The sequence below is a fragment of the Cotesia glomerata genome, linkage group LG1 (assembly GCF_020080835.1).
Source record: "Cotesia glomerata isolate CgM1 linkage group LG1, MPM_Cglom_v2.3, whole genome shotgun sequence".
NCBI classification, from domain to species: domain Eukaryota; kingdom Metazoa; phylum Arthropoda; class Insecta; order Hymenoptera; family Braconidae; genus Cotesia; species Cotesia glomerata.
The window spans coordinates 34,838,438-34,864,672 of record NC_058158.1 but is presented as its reverse complement, the minus strand read 5'-3'; the positions used below and the strand labels follow the sequence as shown (position 1 = coordinate 34,864,672).

At 29.3% G+C, this 26,235-nt stretch overlaps 5 protein-coding genes across 5 annotated transcripts in view; 1 reads left to right on the top strand and 4 right to left on the bottom strand.

Annotated features, from left to right (window-relative positions):
- Positions 1 to 3,896, bottom strand: part of LOC123274598 (DNA-directed RNA polymerases I, II, and III subunit RPABC3-like) — a 41,575-nt gene extending 37,679 nt beyond the window's left edge. Inside the window, exon 1 of the mRNA XM_044742298.1 lies at positions 3,809 to 3,896. Within this exon, the coding sequence (XP_044598233.1) occupies positions 3,809 to 3,881 (73 nt within the window). The 5' untranslated portion in view covers positions 3,882 to 3,896. The remainder of the gene's footprint in view (positions 1 to 3,808) is intronic.
- A 420-nt stretch (positions 3,897 to 4,316) lies between these two features.
- LOC123274589 (dynein axonemal assembly factor 10) lies at positions 4,317 to 7,718 on the bottom strand. Its single transcript, XM_044742281.1, has 4 exons — positions 7,347 to 7,718; positions 5,885 to 6,385; positions 5,657 to 5,754; positions 4,317 to 4,647 (listed from the first exon to the last, which is right to left on the bottom strand). Exons 1-4 carry the CDS (start codon positions 7,611 to 7,613, stop codon positions 4,440 to 4,442), a joined length of 1,074 nt encoding a protein of 357 aa, XP_044598216.1. The 5' UTR covers positions 7,614 to 7,718; the 3' UTR covers positions 4,317 to 4,439.
- A 5-nt stretch (positions 7,719 to 7,723) lies between these two features.
- On the bottom strand, positions 7,724 to 12,399 carry LOC123274582 (condensin complex subunit 3). Its single transcript, XM_044742270.1, has 3 exons — positions 12,202 to 12,399; positions 9,177 to 11,750; positions 7,724 to 8,153 (listed from the first exon to the last, which is right to left on the bottom strand). Exons 1-3 carry the CDS (start codon positions 12,313 to 12,315, stop codon positions 7,998 to 8,000), a joined length of 2,844 nt encoding a protein of 947 aa, XP_044598205.1. The 5' UTR covers positions 12,316 to 12,399; the 3' UTR covers positions 7,724 to 7,997.
- Positions 12,400 to 12,811: 412 nt separating this feature from the next.
- On the top strand, positions 12,812 to 19,414 carry LOC123260140 (helicase SKI2W). Its single transcript, XM_044721119.1, has 5 exons — positions 12,812 to 12,955; positions 13,083 to 13,389; positions 14,611 to 17,397; positions 17,732 to 17,913; positions 18,973 to 19,414. The coding sequence occupies exons 1-5, from the start codon at positions 12,923 to 12,925 to the stop codon at positions 19,300 to 19,302; spliced, it is 3,639 nt and encodes a 1,212-aa protein (XP_044577054.1). The 5' UTR covers positions 12,812 to 12,922; the 3' UTR covers positions 19,303 to 19,414.
- Positions 19,380 to 22,431, bottom strand: LOC123260148 (protein SEC13 homolog). The gene is made up of 3 exons (XM_044721132.1): positions 22,043 to 22,431; positions 20,770 to 21,154; positions 19,380 to 19,819 (listed from the first exon to the last, which is right to left on the bottom strand). The coding sequence occupies exons 1-3, from the start codon at positions 22,282 to 22,284 to the stop codon at positions 19,511 to 19,513; spliced, it is 936 nt and encodes a 311-aa protein (XP_044577067.1). The 5' UTR covers positions 22,285 to 22,431; the 3' UTR covers positions 19,380 to 19,510.
- Positions 22,432 to 26,235: the final 3,804 nt, after the last annotated feature.

Below are 26,235 nucleotides of genomic sequence, written 5' to 3'. Positions count from 1 at the left end.
AGAAAAAATGAAGTTAATTATGCTATATCCTGTGCTAACTACAAATTATCACACAATCGCTGTACCAGAAACTTCGGTATTAATTACGGATAATTATAATTAATAATAATAATTACGTCGTACATTTACCGCAACGAGATTCTTTGGCTTAACGAGCAGTCACTTTTTAAAATAATAAAGCTAAAGTTTCGTTTAACTCCAAACTAAATTGTAAAAGTAAATAAAAATATTGATTTTAAGCTCGTGCTTAGAAGAATTTAACTATTAATAATTTAATTTATTTGAAGACAATTATTTAATTTATTAAATTTTAATAAATATTTTTTAACATCTAATAAATATTTATTTGAGAGGAAAGTATATTTATTTATAGTTAATAAGTATTTATTAATAGTTAAATATTTATTAACAGTTAATAAATATTTTTTTGAGTGAATTTGTTTCGCTTGCAATGTCATATAATACGAAGATTGCTTATAAATAAAAATCATCTTTATAAATTATTTTCATTAATTATATTACATTTCAATAACATTTATTGTAAAATACCAAATTCTATCACAGCTCATAATTATCTTTTATATTTTTAAATATTAAAAACATTAATTTATTTAGTAAATTGAATTATTATCATGTATTCCAGCTATAGGGTTAAAAGAAAATGGCTATTTTTGCTTTTTATTTTAAATAAATATTTGTTAAAAGTTAACAAATATTCATTAACCATTAATAAATATTTATTAACAGTTAATAAATTGTACTTAATAAATCGTATTTAATAAATAATTTATTAACTGTTAATAAATATTTATTAAATTCTATGATATTAAAAAATTATTTATTAACAATTAATAAAGCTTATTAAATATAAACAAATCCTTCTATCAGTGACCGCTGATAATTTTACTTTAAAAAAAAAGAATGTAAATTCACAGAATAATTTAAAAAATTCAAAAAGTAAAGCTTTGATACCCATCATGATAAATTTGAATAAATAAATAGATCTATGAATTTTTCCCGAGAAATGAATATAAATGCACCGAGTTCCGGTGGAGAATTAAATAGATAAATTTTGGAGTGTAAAAAAGCAACCACTGGAAACATCAATACACTAGTGTATAATATACCCGGTTCTGCATTTCCCCGTCGAGATGACATCTCCAGCGCAACCTTGAAGCAAAGAGTGACCTTGACCGTGTCAGTCCCCACCACAGTCATCAACATCACCAGCAATATCAACCTAACCGTTTAGTTGTAGTTGTAGTTTGCGAATACGAGTTTAGCCCCTCTTCTCGTTAAAATCGGTCTTTTTCCAACTCTCAGCTCCTTGTTTTTGCTTCTCAACTGGATTTTGTAGCTCGATAGTGTACATACTAAAGAATATATATTCTGCAAATACATGTGCGAAGTACGTACATATATTGGGCCATAAAACGGCAAATGCGATGTTGCTTTGGCGCTGGTGCTATGCGCTGCTGCGGGAACATCGCTGCATCGACCGGGCCGCAGTAACCCCCGTCTACCGATCTCCTCTTATCCACCCTCACGAGTACAAGTACGACTACAAGTACATTTATATTTACATTTACCATTACCATTACCAGTTCAGTACATAGCACACTGACAATAGTTATATCTGATAAAGTAAAACGTAAACGCTTGCCAAGAACTTACTAAAGACACAAGTTCACCCTCAGACCTCTTTCTCTTCTTCTTCCTCTTCCTTCCATCGTAAAACCACCCTCGTAAGAGCATATATGTAATGTACTTACATATATGTACAAGCTCAAGAGATTCTAGGTTACACGTGGAAGTCCAAAGAGAACGTATATTATAGATTCGCACCCTCCTGGGGACCGGAAATTGAGAACGCGGCGAATAGAAATAAAAAAATTTACCACGCGAAAAATCTTTGTATTTATGTCAATAGTTGGATAGATGTTGATGGTGATGCTGATGATATGAATATAGATCTCTTTATATATTTATGTATCAGAATGTCTATCAAATTGACTGGATTTCATCTCGTGACTCACTGGGTCGTATGATAACGAGAGAAACTCCCTGTGGATGTTTTTTTTTTTAATGTTTCTATTCTTCATTTCTGCACTGGTTATTCATAAATTTATATTTATATTTACATTACTTTAAAGGACGTTTTATCTTGGCTGATGAAAACATTTTCCGCAGATATTTTATTTCACAGTTTTTAATCTTGATGGATTTATATGTACACATAGTTTTTCTTTTTATGTGCAAAATACATATATGCACTGTCGCCTACATAGCTGACGCAAGAGCATTAACGATTCGGTTAAATTGTGCATCATTGCGCAATCTTCAATGTTTACTTTTAGATAAACGGTTCTGATTAACGGATATTAATTTCTAGCTTTTTATAGCTTTGAAAACAAATTTATTTTATAAAAGTTAAGTTAGCCGATGTTTTTAATTTTTTTTTAATAATTAAATTAGAACAAAAAAATATTTTTTAAAAATTGCACTTACAGTTTTTAAAGTTTTTTACAAATTAAAATTTTTGCAATAATTTTTTTAATAAAAAAAAAATTCTGAAAATTTTTAGACGTTGGCTAATTTAGTTTTCAATAATACTAAAGTTAGCCGATGTTTCTAATTTTTTTATTTATTAAATTGGAACGAAAAAATATTTTTTAAAAATTGCACTTAAAATTTTTCAAGTTTTTTACAAATGAAAAAATTTTTTTTAATATTTTGTGATAATTTTTATAGTAAAAAAAAAATTCTAAAAATTTTTAGATGTCGGCTAACTTAGTTTTCAATAATACTGAAGTTATCCGACGTTTTTAATTTTTTTTAATAATTAAATTAGAACGAAAAAATATTTTTTAAAAATTGCACTTACAGTTTTTAAAGTTTTTTACAAATGAAAATTTTTTTTTCTATTTTTTTGTAATAAAAAAAGTTCTAACAATTATTAAACGTCGGCTAACTTAATTTTCATATTTTTTTTTATTTTATATAAATTTAGACTGTTATAATCTATAATTATAATTTTTTTAGCATAAAATATATTATAATACTAAAATTAACTGACATTTTTAATTTTTTGATTATTTTTCATTTATTAAATTAGAACTAAAAAATAATTATTAAAAAATGTACTTATAGTTTATTTAATTTTTTACAAATGAAAATTTTTTCTATTTTTTCGTAATAATTTTTTCAATAAAAAAAATTCTAAAAATTTTTAAATGTCAGCTAACTTAATTTTCATAATATATTTAGAATAATTTTTAATAATAGTTTTATAAGAAAATTTATTTTTAGTTTTAAATTTTTCATTTAAATCCTTAATTATCTTTTTATTAATTTTAGAATCATTTTTTGAAGTAAGTATGTAATTTTATATTATATAAAATATAATAATATAAAATAAAAATAATAATAAAATTGGATTAACAATTAGGTGTAACAATAGTGAATAAAAAAAAATTCCATACCTGACATAATATTTTGTTTGACATCAATAGATGCTACGAAAATAGATTTATAAGTGATAAAAAAAATTATCTAACGTTGAATCATGATTTACAAATCTATGAAAACAAAACCTGTATCAATTAGTTCAAGGTTACTGGAATGTTCTCAACATCAAATAAATACTATACGTATATATACACAAGCGGCTGATACAGAATAACGCTGTGTTGTTGTCGGTATTTTAATTGGAATTTTATGACACAAACTTTGAATCTTTGGGAATTTCCACTCACACAAATCATAAAACACTTATTGATAAAAAATATAACATTTAAAATCTACTTACCCCGGTCGAATTTTTTTCCTTCAGGATCGATGTCCTTTACGTTAAAAATATCTTCAAACAGCACACCCGCCATTTTACAAACTTTTTTAATCAGCTGATTCAAAACCGTACATATTTAAAACAGTACCCGGTACTTTTTGTTTATTTTATTATGGTTCAATTTATTATTTATGATTAATTAAATTGTACTGTATGTTTAAAATTATTTTATTAACCAACACAAATTGTTCGATAAAATAAACAAGTAAAAGAAAATAAACTTTATAATTCAAGATCAAGTTATTGTTCATAAAAAATATCAAAATATTATTTTACTATCTAATACTTAATTTTTTCGTTGTAATTAAACTATAATTACAATAATTTTTTGAGTGAATTCTGTGCACTTGTTTTTTTACCGAAACTCGAGTGCAGCGCCTCTAACAGCTGAAGCGGACTAAAATTTTAAACTTCCTTTCGGCGCCAAAAATATTTTTCGCCAATAGAGGCGCTGCTAGTCGAGTTTTTAATAATTAAAATTTGCTCGTAACGTATTTCAAGGTCCACCATCATTAAAATTGTATATAAAATATTTTCTCAAGCGAATTTCAAATTAAAACTAGTAAAAATAAATAATAAAATGATTTATAAATTAATAAAGATTTAATTTAGTGGTAACAAGGACTCTTAAACACTGATCAAATGACGTGCAGACAGCAAGACCAGCTTTATCTTGACACCAGTCAAATGAACTGACAGGTTGCGAGGATATTATACTATTTTGTAATAAATCAACACTTCCAACTACTCCGTAGGCTATTCCATCCACGTCCATTTGTTTCCTCTTCTCTGGGTAATTACTATTAATTGGAAAATCAACAATTAACACTCAGTATTTATTTTAAAAATAATATGATGGTAAAATTAACAGACATGTCCATTTTTTTGGATTTATATAAAAAATTAAATTTTTATGAAAAAAATTTTATGTTTAGAAATTAAAAAAAATTACAAGCAAATTTATTAAAAATATTTATGAAAATTAATTTAGCAGATATTTATTAAATTTTAATGAAAATTAAGTTAGCAGATATTTTATAATTTTAAGAATTTTTTTAACAATTAAATTATGTCAAAGAAAATGAGGAAAAAAATTGACACAGAAAATTAAATAAATGAAAAATGCAATTTTTTAGAAATAATTTTTCGGGGCAAATTTACTTATTAAATAAAATTGAAAACTTATCGAGAGATTGCTAACTTTAATGTCATTTAATTTTAATAATTTTTTTAACAATCAAATTATCACAAAAAAAAAGAAAAAACAAATTGAAATGTAGAAATTTTAAAAAAGTAAAAATACAATTTTTTTTATATTATTTTTCAGAACAAATTTATTTGTTAAAAAAAATTAACAACTTATTAAGTGATTGCTAACTATAATGACATTAAATTTTAATAATTTTTTTAACAATTAAATTATGACAAAAAAAATTGAAGTGTAGAAATTTAAACAATTTAAAAATGCAATTTTTTAAAAATTATTTTTCGGAACAAATTTATTTGTGAAAAAAAATTAACAACTTATTAAGTGATTGCTAACTATAATGACATTAAATTTTAATAATTTTTTTAACAATTAAATTATGACAAAAAAAAAAAATTGAAGTGTAGAAATTTACCAAATTAAAAATGCAATTTTTTAAAAATTATTTTTCGGAACAAATTTATTTGTTAAAAAAAAATTAAAAACTTATTAAGTGACTGCTAACTTTAATGCCATAAAATAATTTTTTTTTATAGTGAAAATTGTCAAATTTCTGCTGATTTTATTATTATAAAAAAATAAATAAAAAAAAAATTACTTACTATTTCCAAAGGCACAAAGATCCACCCCCACCACAAGTCATAAATATTTCACGATTCTGAGGTAAATGTTTTACCAACCAAACTGTTGATTTATGAGCCTGGAAAAATATTTAAATAATTAAAAAAGGTACTAGTTTATTTAAAAATTATATTTAACTTCTTAAAATTGTCATAAAATTTTTATCTAAGAAAATCAACATAAAATCTGTGTCATAAAATACTACTTACTTTTTCAGTGAGATAAGCGAACCCCCGTTTCGGGTGCTGAGTTCTGAGATCAAACAAATAAAATTTTGATTCTAAAGTCGTAGCGACGAGTTTGTTCATCGGGATATCTTTCCTGTCAAACTCAAGACCACAGACACCGTTCTTGAGATTGCTCTCCCAGCGGAGAGACATCGCCTTGAGATCAAACATCTTGACATCTCCATTGTCGTAACCAGCAGCCACGACACGTTCCTCTGAGTTATAAGAATTACCGAATGCGACAGACCAGCAGTCACGTCTGCTGTCACCTTCCTTGGGTTCAAACACAGCGACAGGTCGACCTTTTTGCCTGGGGTCCCAGACCTTGACACTGCCGTCCCTTGAGCCAGTCACTATCTCAGGAGCTCCATGGCCAACACTTTGACCTCCAGCACCATCAATTGCGTTTATTATTTCGCTGTGTGCGTTTGCTGAGTAAACTGGCACCGATGGATCTTCCAGGTTATAAATATTCAATTTTCCCTGAAAAATTATGTCAAGTTAGATTAATTTTTTATCACATTAAAGTTAGCAGTCTTGAACATTTTTTAGTTATTTTTTTAACAAACAAATTTTTCTTGAAAAATCATTAAAAAAAAATGCATTTTTCATTTATTAAAATTTCTACAGGTAATTTTTTTTTTCCTAATTTTTTTGATATAATTACGGAAATTAATTTAGCAGAAATTTAACAATTTTTAGAATTTTTTTAACAAATAAATTATGGAAAAAAAAATTGACGTAGAAATTTTAAAAAGTTAAAATTGCAATTTTTAAAAAATAATTTTTGGAACAAATTTGTTTGTTAAATAAAACTAAAAAATTGTTAATACTGCTAACTTTAATATCTTGATATAATTTATTTGTTAAAAAAATTCTTGAAATTACTAAATATCTGCTGAATTAATTTTCATTAATTTTTTTACAATGATGATTACAATTATGATGTAATTTTATGAAAATTAATTTAACAAATATTAAATAATTTTAACAATTATGGTAACAAATAATTTTTATCAAAAAAAAAAAATTGGCATGTAGAAATTTTGAAAAGTTAAAACTGCAATTGTTTTTAAATAATTTTTTGGAACAAATTTGTTTGTTAAATAAAATTTAAAAAATTTGTTAAGACTGCTAACTTTAATATCATGAGATAATTTTTTTTTTTAATTCTTAAAACTATTAAATATCTGCTAAATGAATTTTCATAAATCTTTTTACAATGATGATTACAATTATGGTGTAATTTTATGAAAATTAATTTAGCAAATATTAAATAATTTTATGAATTATGGTAACAAATAAATTTTGCCAAAAAAAATTGACAAGTAGAAATTTAAAACAATAAAAAATGCAATTTAAAAAAAAAATTTGTTTGTTAAAAAAAAAAATTAAAAAATGATCAAGTGACTGCCAAGTTTAATGTCATTATAATTGTACTTACTTTAAAATCGCCGGTTGTTAAAAAACGATCTCGCAAACTAGAAGCTTTGAATGTTCCACATTTCATGGGGTTTGAACGATCGATGCTCTTAATCAGTTTTAATTGTCCACTAGACACTTCATAGATTTGTATCACTCCGGACCCACGAGGTGTCGAGCCCATAACCACAAACTTCGCGCTGCACGGAATCCATTTAGCGTCAAACAGTGAATAGTCTACTGACTTTTCAATATGACAAATGATTTGTGGTTTATCTAAATTATTCATTATTAATTTTATTCACTTAATTTTACTATTTATACAAGTTTGGTTTTCTTAGAAACGTCGATGTTGAATTTCTGTTTGAAGTTTCCAAGCATCTGAATCAAAACAAATTTTAACTCCATCTGGTGTTGAAATTTTGTTTTTATTAGTGGAAATTACAGAAATTACTTACAGCGATAAGCTGGCTGCTAATTGCGCTAATTAGGATCAAAAATAATTATTTTTAATATAAAAAATTCTAAAAACTATTTTTAAAAAATAATAACAAATATTATTTAAAAAGAGTACAAAATTTATTTAAATATCTGTTTAACGTTAAGAGTTAAAATTAAATTGCTCAAATTATTAAAAATTAATTAATTAATCATCTTGAATGTCCAGATGATCCTACTCTTGTTCTTGGTCCTGTTCATCCTCAGTTCCTTCAGTTTCGCCTTCACCCTCGGCTCCGTCTTGTTTATCAACTTCTTGTTCAGGTACTCCCTCTATTTTCTTTTTAAATTGATTTATACAAATTCTGAGATTTCTTTCGTGAGATTGTAGCTGAAAAAAAAAAATTATTTTTATAAATAAATAAATAAAAATTGATAATTATAACATGAAAACTAATAAAAATCAAGTTAGCCGACATCTAAAAATTTTTATAATTTTTTTTATTGAAAAATTTATTAAAAATAATAAGAAAAAAAAAATTCATTTGTAAAAAACTTGAAAAATTATAAGTGCAATTTTTTAAAAATATTTTTTTGTTCCAATTTAATAAATAAAAAAATTAAAAACGTCGGCTAACTTTAGTAATATTGAAAACTAAGTTAGCCGACATCTAAAAATTTTTTTTTTATTAATTATTATTTAGAGTCGGTTTTAACTGCTGTGGTCATATCGCCGACTTTTAACTGTTGGGAGTGGTACGTTGGGGTCTTTTTGGGTTGTGTAAATCTTAACCTACGTGGCAAGGGCCGAATATCAACCAAGTTGGTTTCTAAGACCAACTTGGGATTCGAACCCACGCCTGGCCGATAAGTTAGTCCGAGTTCTCTATAGGCCATGCGCCTTAGACGACTCGGCTAATGTCACCGGTTAATTTTTTTTTTTTTTTTTTTTTTTTATTATTATTATTATAAAGATTATCACAAAATAATAACAAAAAATTTTCATTTGTAAAAAATTTGAAAAATTTTAAGTTCAATTTTTTAAAAATATTTTTTTGTTCCAATTTAATAAATAAAGAAAATTAGAAACGTCGGCTAACTTTAGTATTATTGAAAACTAAATGAGCCGACAGTTAAAAATTTTTCGATTTTTTTTTTATTATAAAAATTATCATAAAATAATAAAAAAATATTTAAGCAAATGATAAGGCTTAGGAGTGTAAAGGGGCGTTATCACGCCTATACACTAGAAATCTGTAGCTAACTAACTAACTAATAAAAAAATATTTTCATTAGTAAAAAATATGAAAATCTGTAAGTGGAATTGTAAAAAAATATTTTTTTTGTTTTAATTTAATTATAAAAAAAAAAATCAAAAACGTCGGCTAACTTTAGTATTATAATCATAACTTACATTAACAGCGACGTCATCGATCGTAGAGATCAAGTCTTCCTTCATTTGATCACTAGTAAGATCAACATTAAGATACTTCAAGCATTTGAGAAGAACACTGCGGTCAATTTCCTCATCATCATTAAGAGCCGCAGCCAGAATAACAACAGCTAAATTATTATGAACCGTATAATCAGACCTCGATTTTACAAGTGTGCAATCTGTCAGCTGTAGAATAAAAGCCGCGACATTTTCAAGCTCGATGGCCATAAGAGGACTCTCATTAGGCGCTCTACATATCATCCTTAGAGTAGGCATGAACGCCCGTTCCAATACTTCCTGACTATTCGGCACCACAGTAGGATAGTACTTAAAGAAAGTCTTGAGGGTACCATTAAGCTCCGTGGATCCTTCATTCGCAGGATTGAACAACATGATCAAGAATCTTACCACCAAATTCACACTAGACAATCTTTGATGCAGCAGCAACTTCGACAGACCTTCCGTAGCAATAGTACGAATGTTTTCATCGCTATTGTCGCACAAAGCCGTCATAATAGTAATCAAATTTTTCTCTGAATTTTCTGACATATCAGACACCAGACTCTCAGCAATTAAGCTCGCGGAAGTATTGCTGTACAAGCGATGTAACGAGCGACTTTTTCTGCTTCTTTGAGTATCATTACCCGTAATATTAACTGTACTATCAACTTCATTAGAGATGTTAAAAGTCTCAAGACCGTAACGCAGCAGTAAATCAAAAACAACTTTCAAAGAAATTATCCATAAATCAGTGCTGTTTTCCTCCTCAGTAAAGTACATAAGGTAATGCCAAAACCGCTCCTTAGCAAGCTTCTCATCCAGCATAGAAAAAATACCAACTGCTTTAAGCGTCAGTATATGAACATTCCGATCTTGATGTGTTAAACTCGGAAACACCAAATTATCATAAAGACTCCTGAGCACCGAGTTTAGAGTTTTTACAGAAGCAACTTGAGCCATACAACAAGCAATTGTTAAACACCTTAACATCGTCTCAGGGTCATTTTTCTCTTCATAATTCTCAACCTCCATCACCGCAACTGGGTTCACAGACTCAGCCAGGTGTTTTATTTCCTCCGTCAATGCATCAATCTTCTCCTTTATTTTCTGAGCCTCAATAAAATCTCGCTCTTCTGTCTTGCAGTACAGCTTCTCTTCAAGACAGCGCAAATCAATCTGCTTTTTCGCTTGAAGCATTTTCAGCTCGTGCTGCTGACTATCAGTGATCTCTTCTACTTCCACACTAGATTTCGTAGTAGGCATACGAATTTCACTGATAATATGCGCTAAGTTCTCCAGCCGCCTGTCAACATCTTGCTCAACCTTCTCGTAGTAAAGAGTAATCAGTTCTGTGATAGCAACAGAGCACTTCTCGCTCTGCAAAGTCTCACAGATAAGCTTGTCTAGATTCCTTCGGCCTACTTCGTCACTTAACTCGTAACTCTTCGCGATATTGTACAACTGGGACAATATAAATCCCTGCGTGGCCTCTTCTAAGGGCGTGAAGCTTTTGCTAACCATTATAGCTTGATATTCGTGAATATACTGACAAAAATGCGTGAGCTCAGGGCGACACTCTTCCAGCTTTTCTTCACAAGATTCTTTGCAAAGATATTCTATTAAACATCGCCAGTACAAAACATTCTCGCTCGTCAGTGCGTTAACTGGAATTAACTTACTCTCCAGCTCCAGTGGAAGCTGTCGGATCAATTTATCCCGCTCTGATTGCTCGAATATGAGGTTTAAAACTTGCACTGAAGTTTTTTGAAATGTTTGAGGGTCCAGAGCTGTTAAAAATCTTAAATATTCGTTGTTAAAATACTCACACCAAGTTTTTAACAATTTATTGCAGACTACGTCTTGGATTTTTTTAGACGGATCATTTAATCCCTCTTTAAAGAATCTTACACGCTGCTTTATAGTAAAAGTGTCTATTCTAATCTTGCTGATGAATAAATAAGCAGCTTTGCGGACAGATTCGTGGACGTCATTAATTCTGAAGCTAACTTCTTTTATGCTTTCACGGTTTGCGCTTAAATTCTCAATAACTATTTTACGAACGTCAGCGCAAGGGTCGCTTCTGAGATGGCAAAAATACAATTGTTTGACTTTACAGTCGGGATTATCTGGCTCCTGGAGACGTCCTAGAGCGGCCATGGCTTGCGTTCGGACTTTCGGGGCTTTGTCGATGGAACGGGAGATCAAAACTTTCTGGAGACTTTCAAATAGTAGATCGTCTACTATTGCGTTGTCGGGCATCGACCTCAACATTTTATTTACCAATTGGCAAATTCGCATTCTTACTGTCTTGTCTTGTGCTTCGTGCTTCTCTTGGCAATAATTGAAGATTTTTAATGCGAAGGTTGAGAGTGATACCGAGTCTTCGTCTTCATCCTCTGTCTGAGACTCGTCAAGGTTTTCATGAGGTGGTAAGCTCATGGAAAATTTGACGGTAAAGTCTAAAAAATTTTCTGCATGAGGATTTGTTTCGCCAGCGCATGTTGCGAGTTGTAAAAATTTTATGTATGTCTTTGTGAATTCTTCAAGGTCATGCTGAAAATTATACAGTAGGATGAAATTAAAGTTAGCTGTCCTTTGACAATTTTTTAATTTTATTTGACAAAAAGATTTATACCAAAAAATTATTTTTAAAAAATTCCATTTTTTATTTTTTTAAATTTCTAAATGTCAATTTTTTTTTTCCCATAATTTATTTGTTATAAAAATTTTTAAAATTATTAAATATGTGCTACATTTAAGTTAGCTACAGTAGGTTATGTTTACATTTTTTACAATTCTAAAGTTAGCCGACGTAATTTTTTTTTTTTCATTAATAAAATTAAAACTAAATATTTTCGAAAAATTGCAGTTATAGTTTTTCAAGTTTTTAATGAATGAAATTTTTTTGTAAAAATTTTTAGATGTCGGCTAACTTAATTTTCATAGATTTTTTGACTGATTTAATAAGCTAGGATAATAATTTTAATTATAAATAAATACTTACTTTGTTTAATATTTTAGTTAGTCTCTCCACGTGTTTTTTGTGACAAGTTTTCTTAGCCTGGGTTTCATCAAATGTTTGTCTAATTAGTTCCTTTAAATTGTTTACTCCCGGCATTGTTATATATTTTTTTTATCACTATTTTGTAAAAAAAAAAAAGTATTTTTTTTCACAAGTTTGGCGGAATTTTAATTATTAATAATTTATACTGTAAAAAATATATATAATTTTTTTTTAAAACACTAAATATTTACTTGTGGTGAAAAAACACTATTGAAGTTGTTTACACCACACGCAAGCTTTAAAGTACGTTAGAAATCAAACGAATGAAATTCAGTGCTACCAAATATAAGAAAAATAATAATTTTTTTATTTTGTGTTAAAATATTTAATTTTTAAATAATTTATTTGATAAATTATTGAAAAATTAATTGAAATAATTTTTTTTTTATTTATAATAAAGGTATTAATTATAAATTTATTTTTAATTATAATTATTTGAAAATAATTTTTATAACTTTACTGTAGATGTCAGTGTGAAACAAAAACACAATTAAACAAGTAAACAACTTCATTTTACAACAGAATAACCCGGAATAAATAAAATAAATATAAATTTATATTTAATTAAATATATATTATTAAGAATATATTTTTAAAAATTATGACATTAAAATATAAAATTGTTTTTTAATTTTAAAAATTCAACAGGTTGAAAATCACAATGAGCTTATCGACAGAGGAAATTTTGACTGAGGTTAGGATTGATAAATAATAAATAATTGTTATAAACAATAATTCCTTATTTAATTTATTTATTTATGTATTATTTAAAAAATAATGTATTAATTTCTTAATAAATATTTAATTATTATTTATTAAAGACCTATGGTGCGCCGCCAATTTTGCCGGACATCAGAGATGAATTATGCGAGTACATCGAATGCCCGGAGAAACTACCGATCCACCAGGTGGAAAATGTCCAGCTGTACTGGCCCCGAGAGCCGAATATTTTGTCGCTTCTGGAGTATGATTTGTCACCGCTCGGTACAGTTTTAAAATATGACCGGGACCCGATTACTGGACGGATTGCCCACATGCGCGAGGATGTCCTTCTGGGAGCCGGCGAGAATGCCAAAAACTCGATGTCAATGTCGCGAGCACCTGGTCCACCAATGGAAGGCGTTCAAGGTTGTAATTTATCAATTATCTATATTATTAAGAGAATAAGCAAAATAATTGAGAAATGACTTTGTATCTTGTAAACTATTGATATTTTTAAAGATATAAACTCATCCTGATGTTACTGTCATCGAGACCTTTCATTTGAGTACCCACATCAATATTTTATATATTTATATATATTATATATATGTATATATGAAAAATATATCAAAATGCATGTGGGTACTCAAATGAAAGCTCTTGATTAGTGTAACATCGGGATGAGCTTATATCTTAAAAAATGTCAATAATTAAGAAATGACTTTGTATTCTGTGAACTATTAACATTTTTACAGTTATAAGCTCATCCCGATGTTACACTCATCGAGACCTTTAATTTGAGCACCCACATGCATTTTTATATATATTTCATATATATATATATATATATATATATATATATATATATATGCATATATATATATATATATATATATATATATATATATATATAAATATAAAATATATATAAATATATAATATATATAAATATATGAAAAATTGATGTGGGTACTCAAATGAAAGCTCTTGATGAGTGTAACATCGGGATGATCTTATATCTTAAAAAAATGTCAATAATTAAGAAATGACTTTGTATCTTGTGAACTATTGACATTTTCAAAGATATAAGCTCATCTCGATATTACACTCATCAAGACCTTTCATTTGAGTACCCACTTGCATTTTTATATATATTTCATATATATAAATATATGAAAAATTGATGTGGGTACTCAAATGAAAGCTCTTGATGAGTGTAACATCGGGATGAGCTTATATCTTTAAAAATGTCAATAATTAAGAACTGACTTTGCTATCTTGTCAACTATTTACATTTTTAAAGATATAAGCTCATTCCGATGTTACACTCATCGAGACCTTTCATTTGAATACCCACATCAATTTTTCATATATTTTATATATTTATATATATGAATATATGAAAAATATATAAAAATGCATGTAGGTACTCAAATGAAAGCTCTTGATGAGTGTAACATCGGGATGAGCTTATATCTTTAAAAACGTCAAAATTTAAGAAAATGCAGTGCAATTTAACAAAAGTCATTATTTAATAAAGCAAAATTTTATTTATTTATAGTTCAAAAGTCACGGCAGTCACATAGTGACTGCAAGGCTGCTAGTTTAATAATTAATTTCTAAAAATTAAAAATAATTAATTTTCAGGTAATTCGAGTAACTTCCCATTCTGGCCGGGTGGATTCGACGAGCCAGATGTCCTCAAGACAGTCTCGGCATCGAACCTGGACCTAGAAAATAATTTACGTACTCTAGCAAAAGGATTCCTAGCTGGTGTAGAGTTTGGCAGCGACAATTGCACTCCGAAAGACATCGCCAAAGACGAGCCGAAGAACTATCACAAGAAAAAGCCCAAAACCAAGCTAGAAAAAGTCAATTTAATGGCGATGGTCAATGAAGAAGGCAACAAACTAGGTCTCTGGTCATCTTCTAACTCCACAGAGACAGAAGAGATTAAAAAATTCGACGACACTGCTGCGAATCTCGAAGAGATTGACGATCTCTTAATCGACGAGTCGCACATTCCAGTGCTAAAACTCGTGGAGAAACCTAAATCAATGCTAGCAGAGTGGGCTGAGCAGCTGGACGTTTCAGTACCTGTTCCAGATTTCGACAAACGTGTGCCAAAACCAGCCATCACTTTCGACTACGAGCTCGACACTTTCCAAAAACAAGCTATCATTAAGCTCGAAGAAGGCTGCAATGTTTTTGTAGCTGCTCACACTTCTGCTGGTAAAACAACAGTTGCTGAGTACGCAATTGCATTAAGTCAAAGACACATGACACGTGTAATTTACACCTCGCCAATAAAAGCCTTGTCCAATCAAAAGTACCGCGACTTTAAACGCAACAAACACTTTGAAAGTATTGGATTAGTTACCGGAGACATTCAAATAAATCAAACAGCTAATTGTTTGATTATGACGACTGAAATTCTTCAAACAATGTTGTACAATGCATCCGAAGTTCTAAGAGATCTTGAGTATGTAATTTTTGACGAAGTTCATTATATAAATGATGAAAACCGTGGACATGTTTGGGAAGAAATTGTAATTTTATTACCGCCTAATGTCAATATTGTCATGCTGTCAGCGACAGTTCCAAACCCTTTAATATTTGCCAACTGGGTTGGTAATATAAAGAAGCGAAAAATGTTTGTAATAAGCACCCTTAAGCGGCCGGTACCGCTGAAGCATTATCTGTACACTGGAACAGACGGCAAGACACGCAACGACAGATTCTTGGTTCTGGATGGAGAAGGCCAGTTTAATTTAGACACCTGGTACAAAGTTAAACAGCTGAAGGATTCTAAGAAGCCCAAAAATCAGGACATTAAGAACGTTAATAAGAGAATACAATTGACACCAAAGCAAGAGAAGACAATGTGGGAAGCTTTTATAGCTCATTTAAAAGAACACGAGAAGTTACCGGTAGTTATTTTCACTTTGTCGAGAAATAGGTGTGACATGAACGCAGATTCCTTGACTTCAGTTTGCTTGACGACTGAGACTGAGAAAGGACACGTGAGAGCTTTTTTTAAAAAATGCATCAAACGTTTGAACGACGCGGATCGGGAATTGCCTCAGATCAAGCGGATGGAGAGTCTCTTGGAGCGAGGCATCGGGGTTCACCACAGCGGAATTCTCCCGATTTTGAAGGAGATAATTGAATTGTTGTTTCAAAACGGAGTGGTGAAGCTATTATTCGCTACTGAGACTTTTGCGATGGGGATTAACATGCCAGCTCGCACTGTTGTTTTTGATTCGATACGAAAATTCGATGGGAAACAATTCCGCGGGCTGCTGCCTACGGAGTACATTCAGATGGCCGGACGCGCTGGTCGCCGAGGACACGACAAGTCGGGTACTGTTATTATAATGTGCAAGACAGAGGTGCCCCATTTTATGGACCTGAAAGCGATGATGTGCGGCGAACCGCAGAACCTACAGTCTCAGTTTAAAATTACTTACTCAATGGTACTGAATTTGAGGCGAGTCAGTGAGTCGGTTAGTGTCGAGGATATGATGCGCAGGTCTTTCAAAGAGCTGTCGCTGATTACTGATACTACTAAGAGGAAGACTGAGCTGATTGAAGTGGAAGAAGCGCTGGCGAAACTTCCTCCAGAGACTGAATTTCAGAAACAATTGTCTGACTTTTACAAACTAGCGATGGAGTATATTGTTGACTGGATAAAACTCAGCCCGCATTTGTTCCAAGGGAAAAAAGTTACCAAGGCTTTGATTCCCGGGAAAGTACTGATTATTTCATACAGACATCATTATTGTAAGCTTGCTGTACTGCTGAGTGTCAATCAGAAGAAAACGGAGAGCGAGTACAATGTATTGTGTCTTAAAAATTCAAATGAGAGTCAGGAAAAATTGAACAAACCCGAAAATTGGTACAGGATACTATCACTGACCAAGAGGAATATTTTTGTACCTGAAGGAGTACCCTCTCACGCGTTTTTGACGATCAAGTCCGAGCATATCAATGAAATTACCAACTGCATGATTGGCGCTGATTGTAGTTTGGTTTTGAAGGATTGTGAGAAGCGCAAGATTTCCAGGTTTCAAAATGACCCCCCGAGTCCGACGTGTCAAGCAGCTCTTCAGGATCTGATGTCGATGTCGCTGATGGCAAGCCAAAATTCGGGAATTTTGAAGCCGTATGTTGAGGCCAGTGTGTCTCATCCTGATCATGTAGCTAGGTCTAAATATCTAGCGGTGTTGGAGAAGCAAATTGCTCAGAGTAAAGTTTCTAAGATGCCTAATTTGGAGCAGCACTTTGAAGCAGTCTTTGAACGCAATGAGCTTGAACAACGGCTACATGATTTGCAGTTCCAATTGAGCGATGAAAGTTTGGCACTTTATCCTGAATATGTGAACAGGGTTCAGGTTTTGAAGACTCTAGGGTACATTGATGTTGATGATAGAGGTAATTTTATTGGTAATCGGAAAAAATAAACCTGGAAAAAATATTAAAATTATGAAAAATTCATATTATTTCATTAAAATTATAATAATAATTGTATCACATCCACAATTTTCCTGAAAAACAAGCATGGACAAAATGATCGCTCCATTTTTTGTTACAAAAAAAAAATAAAAAAAATATTATTATTTTTATTTTATAATAACTTTAATGAAATAATATGAATTTTTCATAACTTTAATATTTTTTTCCGGGATTCAATTTTATTTTATTATAATGATAATTGTTTAATTTATATTGAAGGGTATTAATTGGAAATTTTTTTTTAAATTTTCAGTAACTTTGAAAGGTCGAGTAGCGTTAGACATGGGCACACATGAATTATTAATAACAGAGTTGGTTTATCGGAATATTTTAACGAATCTACAGCCAGCTGAGATAGCTGCTTTGTTGTCTGCTCTGGTGTTCCAGCAGAAGATGGACAATGATCCGGAGCCTAAATTAGCTGTGCTAAAAGAGGTAATTATTTTATTCATTTATTTTATTGATAATTTGTTGGACAGTTCATGTTATATTAACGACTTATTATTGACTTTGCCAAAAATAATGATTTTTTTTTTTATAAAAAAATTTTTGAGTTATAAAAAAAATAAGAATTAAATATTTTAAAAATTACTAGCAAGCTTTATTAAATAATGACTATTGTTAAATTGCACCGTACTTTTTTAACTATTGACGTTTTTTAAGATATAAGCTCATCCCGATGTTACACTCATCAAGAGCTTTCATTTAAGTACCCACATGCATTTTGATATATTTTTCATATATACATATTTATAATATATATAAATATATAAAATATATGAAAAATTGATGTGGGTACTCAAAGGAAAGGTCTCATTGAGTCTAATATCGAGATGAGCTTATATCTTAAAAAATATGATTAGTTGACAAGATAGCAAAGCCAGTTCTTAATTATTGACATTTTTTAAGATATAAGCTCATCCTGATGCTACACTGATCAAGAGCTTTCATTTGAGTACCCGCATGCATTGTTATATATTTTTTATATATACATATATATAATATATATAAATATACGAAAAAATGATGTAGGTACTCAAATGAAAGGTCTTGATGAATGTAACATCGGGATGAGCTTATATCTTTAAAAATGTCAATAGTTCACAAGACACAAGGTCATTTCTTAATTATGTACTTAGAGACAGAGCATTTTCAAGTATAGCCTAATATTTACCATCATAAATTGACTATTGGTGAGAATAATATAAAACCATGAAAAGGTGCAACTCCAGGTCAAGACTTTTCCAACGATGCCAAATTTAATAATAAAAACCCATTTTATCATATAAATACACTGGCCAAAAAATGTTGCTTACTCTCTTAATAATATAGATTATATTTTTGTCATAAAAAAATATTAAAAAATTAAAATTAGTTGAAAAAAAGTTGTTGAATTGGCATAGAGTTTTTATTAATTTATTTACTAAAAGTATAACTTCAATAATAAAATCTTAAAGTAGTACAAATTAATTAATAGTAATTGTTCTTTTAAAGACAATGAAAACAATAATCAGCATCCGTCAAGAGATAGAAACTATAGAGCTTCAATATGGAATGGAAACAGTCGAGCCACTTAATTTCGGTCTGGTGGAAGTTGTTTATGAGTGGGCTCGAGAAGAGCCGTTTGCCAAAATAATGGAACTTACAGAAGTCCAAGAAGGCATTATAGTCCGTTGCATCCAGCAATTAAACGACACACTGAAGGATGTTAAAACAGCGGCAAATAGAATCGGTGAAACTGTTTTAAAAGAAAAAATGGAGGAAGCTTCCACAGCTATCAAGCGTGACATTGTCTTCACGGCTTCTCTCTACACCCAGGATTAGAGAAGAAACTTTTAAATTAAACAATAAAAGTTACCGAAGCTGTACGTGATATACAAATAAATTTTCTATCGATTGTGTACAATAATAAAAACCAGAATCTATTCTCTAAACTTACAGCGTACATTTATCAAAACAAAAATAATTATTAAAAGGTAATTATTAATTATTATACATTTTTATTGATATATTGTAGGTTAGTATGTGAGAACTAGAGAACCCGTTGGTCTGCGTTGTTAAGGTTACCCTGGCCTTTGTTAAGCTCCGAAATACAAGACCACTGTCCTTCAGAGTTTTCTCTCCAGAGCGAGACTTTGTTGTCTCCACCGCTGACAGCAAGGATTCCGCCGGTCAGCGACCAGCTGACGTTCCAAATAACGTCGTCGAAGACATTCAACACGTTGGGCTTCCAGCTGGCGTAGTCTGAAGATGTCCACACTACCACGCGTCTGTCCTGCGAGCAAGAAGCTAATGCAGCGCGTGGTGGACCGACTGCTGGAGCCCACGCGACGTCACGAACCTGAATTTAAAATAGATAAAGAAGAATTAATTAATTAAACAAGATCCAAGACTCCAAAAGGTACCTATCATTGGTGACACGCGTTAATATCCCCGAGACAAAATATCTCCGCGACGAAATATTTCCAGACAAAATATCCTCGACACTAGATATGTTGCCTATTTTTATATAAACACAAAAAATCTATAATTAAAGGGCACAACACGGTAACAAGCTTATGGTAACCGTTTCTTTTTTAACATGAAAAAATTTCTCGCGACAAAATTTCTCAGAAATAATTTCTGGTACAGTATTTTCTTAAAAGCTTCATTTCTTAATGTCAAAATTTATTTATTAATTATCGGTATTATTTTCTTATAAAAAAATTTCTTCAAATATTTACAGCTTAATTAATACAGACAAATTTTGAATTGTTTACTACACAAAAAAGTTAGTTCGATATCGATCGTTTCATAAATAATTCTCATGATATTTCGTTTATTAAGTTAGTTGTTGCGTGATAAGCATTTCAATAGAAAATTATGAAATTTTTTTTATTGAAAGATAAATATATTAATAAGTCACTACCAAAATTTCAGATCAATTGACCGCACCGTTTTTGAGTAATTAATTTTCGAAATCGTATCTTTCACACGTAAAGGTATAGAGAGATGATAAAGTTAGTATGAAATCTTGCGTACCACTCGAGTGGGCCAAATAATTTCATACTAACTTTACCATCTCTCTATACCTCTACGTGTAAAAGATGCGATTTCGAAAATTAATTACTCAAAAACGGTGCGGTCAATTGATCTGAAATTTTGGTAGTGACTTATTAATATATTTATCTTTCAATAAAAAAAATTTCATAATTTTCTGTTGAAATGCTTATCACGCAACAACTACCTTAATATTTGATTGCAGTGATATTTTGTCCGGAGATATTAACGCACGTAACCCCTATCACTTACCCAGTCACTGTGAGCTTCCAATTTATTTTCCTCAACCCAACGATCACCTTCTTCTCTCCAGATCTTTACTAAGTTATCGCACCCGCCGGTAGCGAGGCGCTTTACGGTGCCTGTTCTCTGGTGAGAAGCTGCGTCGAATGTCGGGTCGATTACTGGGCACCAGCTGACTGCGTTGCAGCCGATTGTGTGGGCGTTTGGTATCTTCTGGGTGCTCCAGCTGTCTCCGTTGTTGGTAAGTATTGAAATTGAACCGTCAGAACTTCCGCATGCCAAAATCAAACCGAACTCATGGGGGGCCCACGCTACGGAGTTCACTGAGGAATCGTGGCTTGTGTGCTCGTAGATTTTTTTCCATTCTCCCAGCTCTTTCCATATCATTACTTTCCTGGAAATTAATCGATATAAATAATTAGATGTGAATTTAGAACGATACTGGAATTATTTTACACTTAATTTTTTTTAAATTAAAATAGTGTTATAAAATTATTTTTTAAAAATTGCATTTAGATTTTTTTAGAGCTTCCAAAGGTGGAATTTTTTTTTTAAATTAAAGTAAATTTAGAAAATTATTTTATGAAAATTAATTTAGCAGCTAGTCGATAATTTTGAGAATTTTTGTAACAAATAAATTGTGACAAAAAAAAATTATAAAAAAATTGACATTTGAGAATTTTAATAAACTAAAAATGCAATTTTTTTTTAATAATTTTTTGGAATAAATTTATTTGTTAAAAAAAATTAAAAAATTGTCAAGTGACAAATTTAATATCATTATTATTTTTAAAAAATTACATTTATATTTTTTTTAGAGCTTCTAAAGGTGGAATATTTTAAAAATTAAACTAAATTTAAAAAATTATTTTTAAAAAATTGTATTTATATTTTTTTAGAGTTTCTAAAGGTGGAATTTTTTTTTAAATTAAACTAAATTTAGAGAATTATTTTTAAAAAATTGGATTTATATTTTTTTTAGAGCTTCTAAGTAAAGCTAGAATTTTTTTTTTTAAATTAAACTAAATTTAAAATATTGCATTTATATTTTTTTTGAGTTTCTATGAGTGGAATTTTTTAAAAATTAAACTAAAATTAGAAAATTATTTAAAAAAAATTGTATTTATATTTTTTTAGAGCTTATAAGGGTGGAATTTTTTAAAATAAATTTTTCTTGATATTAAATAGATAAAAAAAAATTCTAAAAACTATCAGATGTCTCTCAATTTCGGTATCGTAAAGCTACAAGCTGTTTTGATGCTTGTTATCAAACTATGGTTACCTGTCATAGCTGCAGGATGCAAGAATGTTTCCAAATTTAGGATGAGCCCAAGCGACTTGCCAAACTGGGCCATCGTGGCCCTTCAGGTCGGCGATCAGGCTCTGCGATCCGTTTTTCAGATCAAATACCTTAACTGAGTTGTCACTAGAACACGTCGCTAACCTCAGACCGTAATAATCCATCTCGGCGTCGTGGATCATGTCCTCGTGCCCGGTATCCACTGTGTTTAGTACGGAAACCATTTTCAATTGTTTTAATTTAAATTTATGGAAACTTATTAATTTTTAAAGTTAGTTTTTAATTTTCTAAATGCCGTATTTTTGTCTGCTACACTTGTACTTGTATTTTAGGCTAGGTCAGTCTGTCATACGTGGAGGAACACATCAGTGGTGCGTGCGCATTTTTAGTTTTTAGTCTCTCGCGTAAGCTGGCGCTCTCTGGGATTTTTATTTGAAACTTTAATTAGTGCGTGTTTTCAAAAGTAATGAGAATTTATATGAAAATTAACGTAGCTCATATTTAATAATTTTAAAAATTTTATAACAAACCAATTATAGCAAAAAAAAAAAAAAGAAAAAAAATTGACATCTAGAAATTAAAAAAAATAAAAAATTTTTCAAAAATAATTTTTTCAACAAATCTTTTTGTTAAATAAAATTAAAAAATTGTCGAGTGACAGCTAACTTGAACGTCATGAATTTATTGTTATTATTTATTTTTAATGACATTAAAATTAGGTGTCGATTGACTATTTTTTAATTTTTTTTTAACTAACAAATTAAAAAAAAAAATTATTTTTAAAAACTGCACTTTTAACTTTTTAAAATTTCTGCATGCAATTTTTTTTTTCTAATTTTTTTAGCCATAATTTATTTAAAAAAAAATTTTTTTTAATTATCAAATATCTCTTAAATTAATTTTCATTCATTTTTAAGGCTAATTAAAATTTAATTTGGCTGAAAAATAATATTGAACTTAACAAACATCTATCAATTTTTGAAATTTTAATTAAAAAATTTTATATTTAGAAATTTTGATTAAAAAATTTCATATTTAGAAATTTTGATTAAAAAATTTCACATTTAGAAATTTTGATTAAAAAATTTTACATTTAAAAATTTTTTTAAATTAAAAGTGCAAGTTTTTTAAAAATATTAATTTTTATAATTATTTTTAAATAGAGATAAAAATAAACAATTTAAATGTCAGCTGATTTGTGTATTATGTAAAACAAAAATTAATACAAAACTTAGCTGACGTTTTTTATGTTTTTTTTTTATTTATTGAATTATAAACTAAAAAATGTTTTTTAAAAATTTAACAAAGATTTTTAAGTTTTTTTACAAATGAAATTTTTCTTTTGATCATTTTTTCCACAAAAAAAAATTATACAAATTTTTAGATGCCGTCTAACGTAATTTTCACAAAAAAAGCTATTTTATTTGTCACTTTTAGATTAAGATTGTAGAGAAAAAAAATCGTAAACTATTTGCTAAATGCGGAGATGTCACAGGAGAAGTTATTGCTGGAATTGTGAATTCTGAGAGTGGCATACGTCAAAGATAAACCAGATTTCGGGGTGATCTCCGAGGATCAAAGGACTCAAAAAAGTATCTGTCTTAGTTTTTTCCGGGGTAGAGAGAATTTGACCCTCCTGGACAAAGAAGTGTTATACCTAGATTTCAAAGTGAAAAGACTGAAATAAATAACATTTTTTTAGATTGAATTTATACGGAGAAAAATTTTAACTATTGTATAAAGCTGAATCAACGTTTTATTTAAACCGAGGAGTTGAAATTTGAATTCGCAAAATTAATACAAAGATTTAGACGAATTGTTAAACTGTGTAACTTTGTGATAATGAAATTATTTGGATAAATATACGGAATCAGTTTTGTAGTTATACTATAGTACTTGTAGACTGAAGTATAAAAACTTGGATGTGCATAGCTTTTTCAGAGTCTGTCTATGTACTGATTCCTGAGACTTTGGTTACTTTATCTTTATACTACATAGGCAAAGTAAATAAATTATGCTTCAGAAGTTTCCCTTCTGGCTGAATGTAATATTTATCGTGACAAAAATAGATACCTCGGTAAATTGCATTTATGGCTTCTTAAGAAGGGTCTCTTAAAAAATATTTTATCGTCTGAAAAGTTTTAAAAACTCTTTATCAATTATCAGAAACTGTAATACGTTTTTAATGTTATTCACTGGATCGTGTCTAATACTAAATGAAGTTTGGTAATTGGAACCGATCGATTTAAACTTTTGAAATTTAAATTTCTATAAATTTGAAGCTTAAAATAACACGTTGATACTTTGCTTCGCTGATTTTCCATTGTGATAAATCAACAAATAATAGTTAAATTTAATGGAACTTTTGAGATGGAGAAATTTTCTTTAAAAAAAAAATAATCGTATAAAATAATTTTTTTTTTTACAAATAATCTTAAAGTTTTATCAAAAAATGCCAAAATGAAGGTTCGGTCAAAATTTAAGTCCTTAAAATTAATATTTAGAAGTCGCAAATTGAAATTGTCCATTTTTTATTTTAATAACATGAAAAAATATTTTTTTAAACTTTGGAATTTTATATTTTGTTCTACAAGCAGCTTATTAGCTAGCATGATGCATATTTTTATAGAAAATTGAGCGTTCTACAAAAATATCTGTTATAATTTTTCAATAAATTTACTTTTTCAAAATTATTTTAATTTAAAGCTGAAAATATGCTGAATTTAAAAATTTTCTTTTATTTTTGGCAAAATTTTTATTATTTAAAAATTTTCATTTATTTTAAAGAAAATTTTGATAGAATTTGATAAAAAAAAAATATATGAAATTATTAAGGTACGTCAAAATTCAATCTCCAAAAGCAACCTTTCAAAATTGGGATTTTGAATTCCGCTTTTAATAAGAGCTGTGTTTGGGCATTTCCTGAGATATTTTAGTGTGTCACAATTTATTTGATATTCACAGAATTGTTTAACAGGAGCTTTTTTTAAGCATTTTTGCTGAAATTTCAAAATTTCAAAATTTGGCCAAACGAAGCTCCTATTAAAAAATTCTGTGAATATCAAATAAATCTTGACACACTAAAATATCTCAGGAAATGACCAAACACAGTTCTTGTTAAAAGCGGAACTTAAAATTCCAATTTTAAAAGATTGCTTTTGGAGATTAAATTTTGACACACCCTAAAAACTATACATTACATTGTTGATATAAGTAGTACAAAAAATTACAATTATTATTTTCTAAAGTTCAATCTACTCTGAGAAAAAAAAAATTTGATTTTTCTTGATTCAAAAATTTATTAAAATGAACAATTTAGTTTATTAATTTTTTTACTCAAATAACTCAATATTCATTTATATTATTATTAAAAAAAAAAAAAAAAAAAAAAAAAAAAATTACTTCAATCAAATTAAAGAACAATTATCTAAAAAAATTGACCAATTTTTAGACCAAAAAATACAGTCTTGTAAATTTATAATTATTTCCAATATCAAGAACATAAATTCTTAATAGAAATATTTTTTTCTGTAAAATTTAAACCAAGTCATTTTTCATTCATTAAAATTTATCCTCAATTATTAGTCATTAATATATGAGTATAACATAATTATTACTTCCGCGAAAACTAAAATATGTAGAAAACATATTAAGAGAGATGACGCCGGCAATGACGTCGGGAATCTCAGGGAAAAAAAAACAAACAAGTATCCGACCTCAAAAACCCAACGGTAATTCCGTATGTTGACTTTCTTCGCTACTACTTTCTATAATAACTCAGTACGTGAGAAGGTACAGCCTCGGTAGAAGGAACTCCGACTGGTATAATAAGCGAGCTCCGGGTTAGGTGCATCTACCTCGATCCTCAATCTAAATCCGAATCTCTGACGTCATGATCGTTGACCTTGAATGATAAACAGGGATATGATGGGCAGCTTATCGTCGCTTAAATAATCACCCGTTGATACACATTGGCATAACATGATCGCATAAGTATGATATACCGAACCGGGCCGTACAATAGAGCATACAGAAGCCATACCGCAGTATTATATGGGTGTCTCTGTCACTTGGACTCCTGATTACCGAAGCTACTAACTATTCCCAGCAGCGACTATTCTCTAACTCCGTTCTGCACTCAATCAAATAGATTATCCTCGAGCTCCCAGCGATCA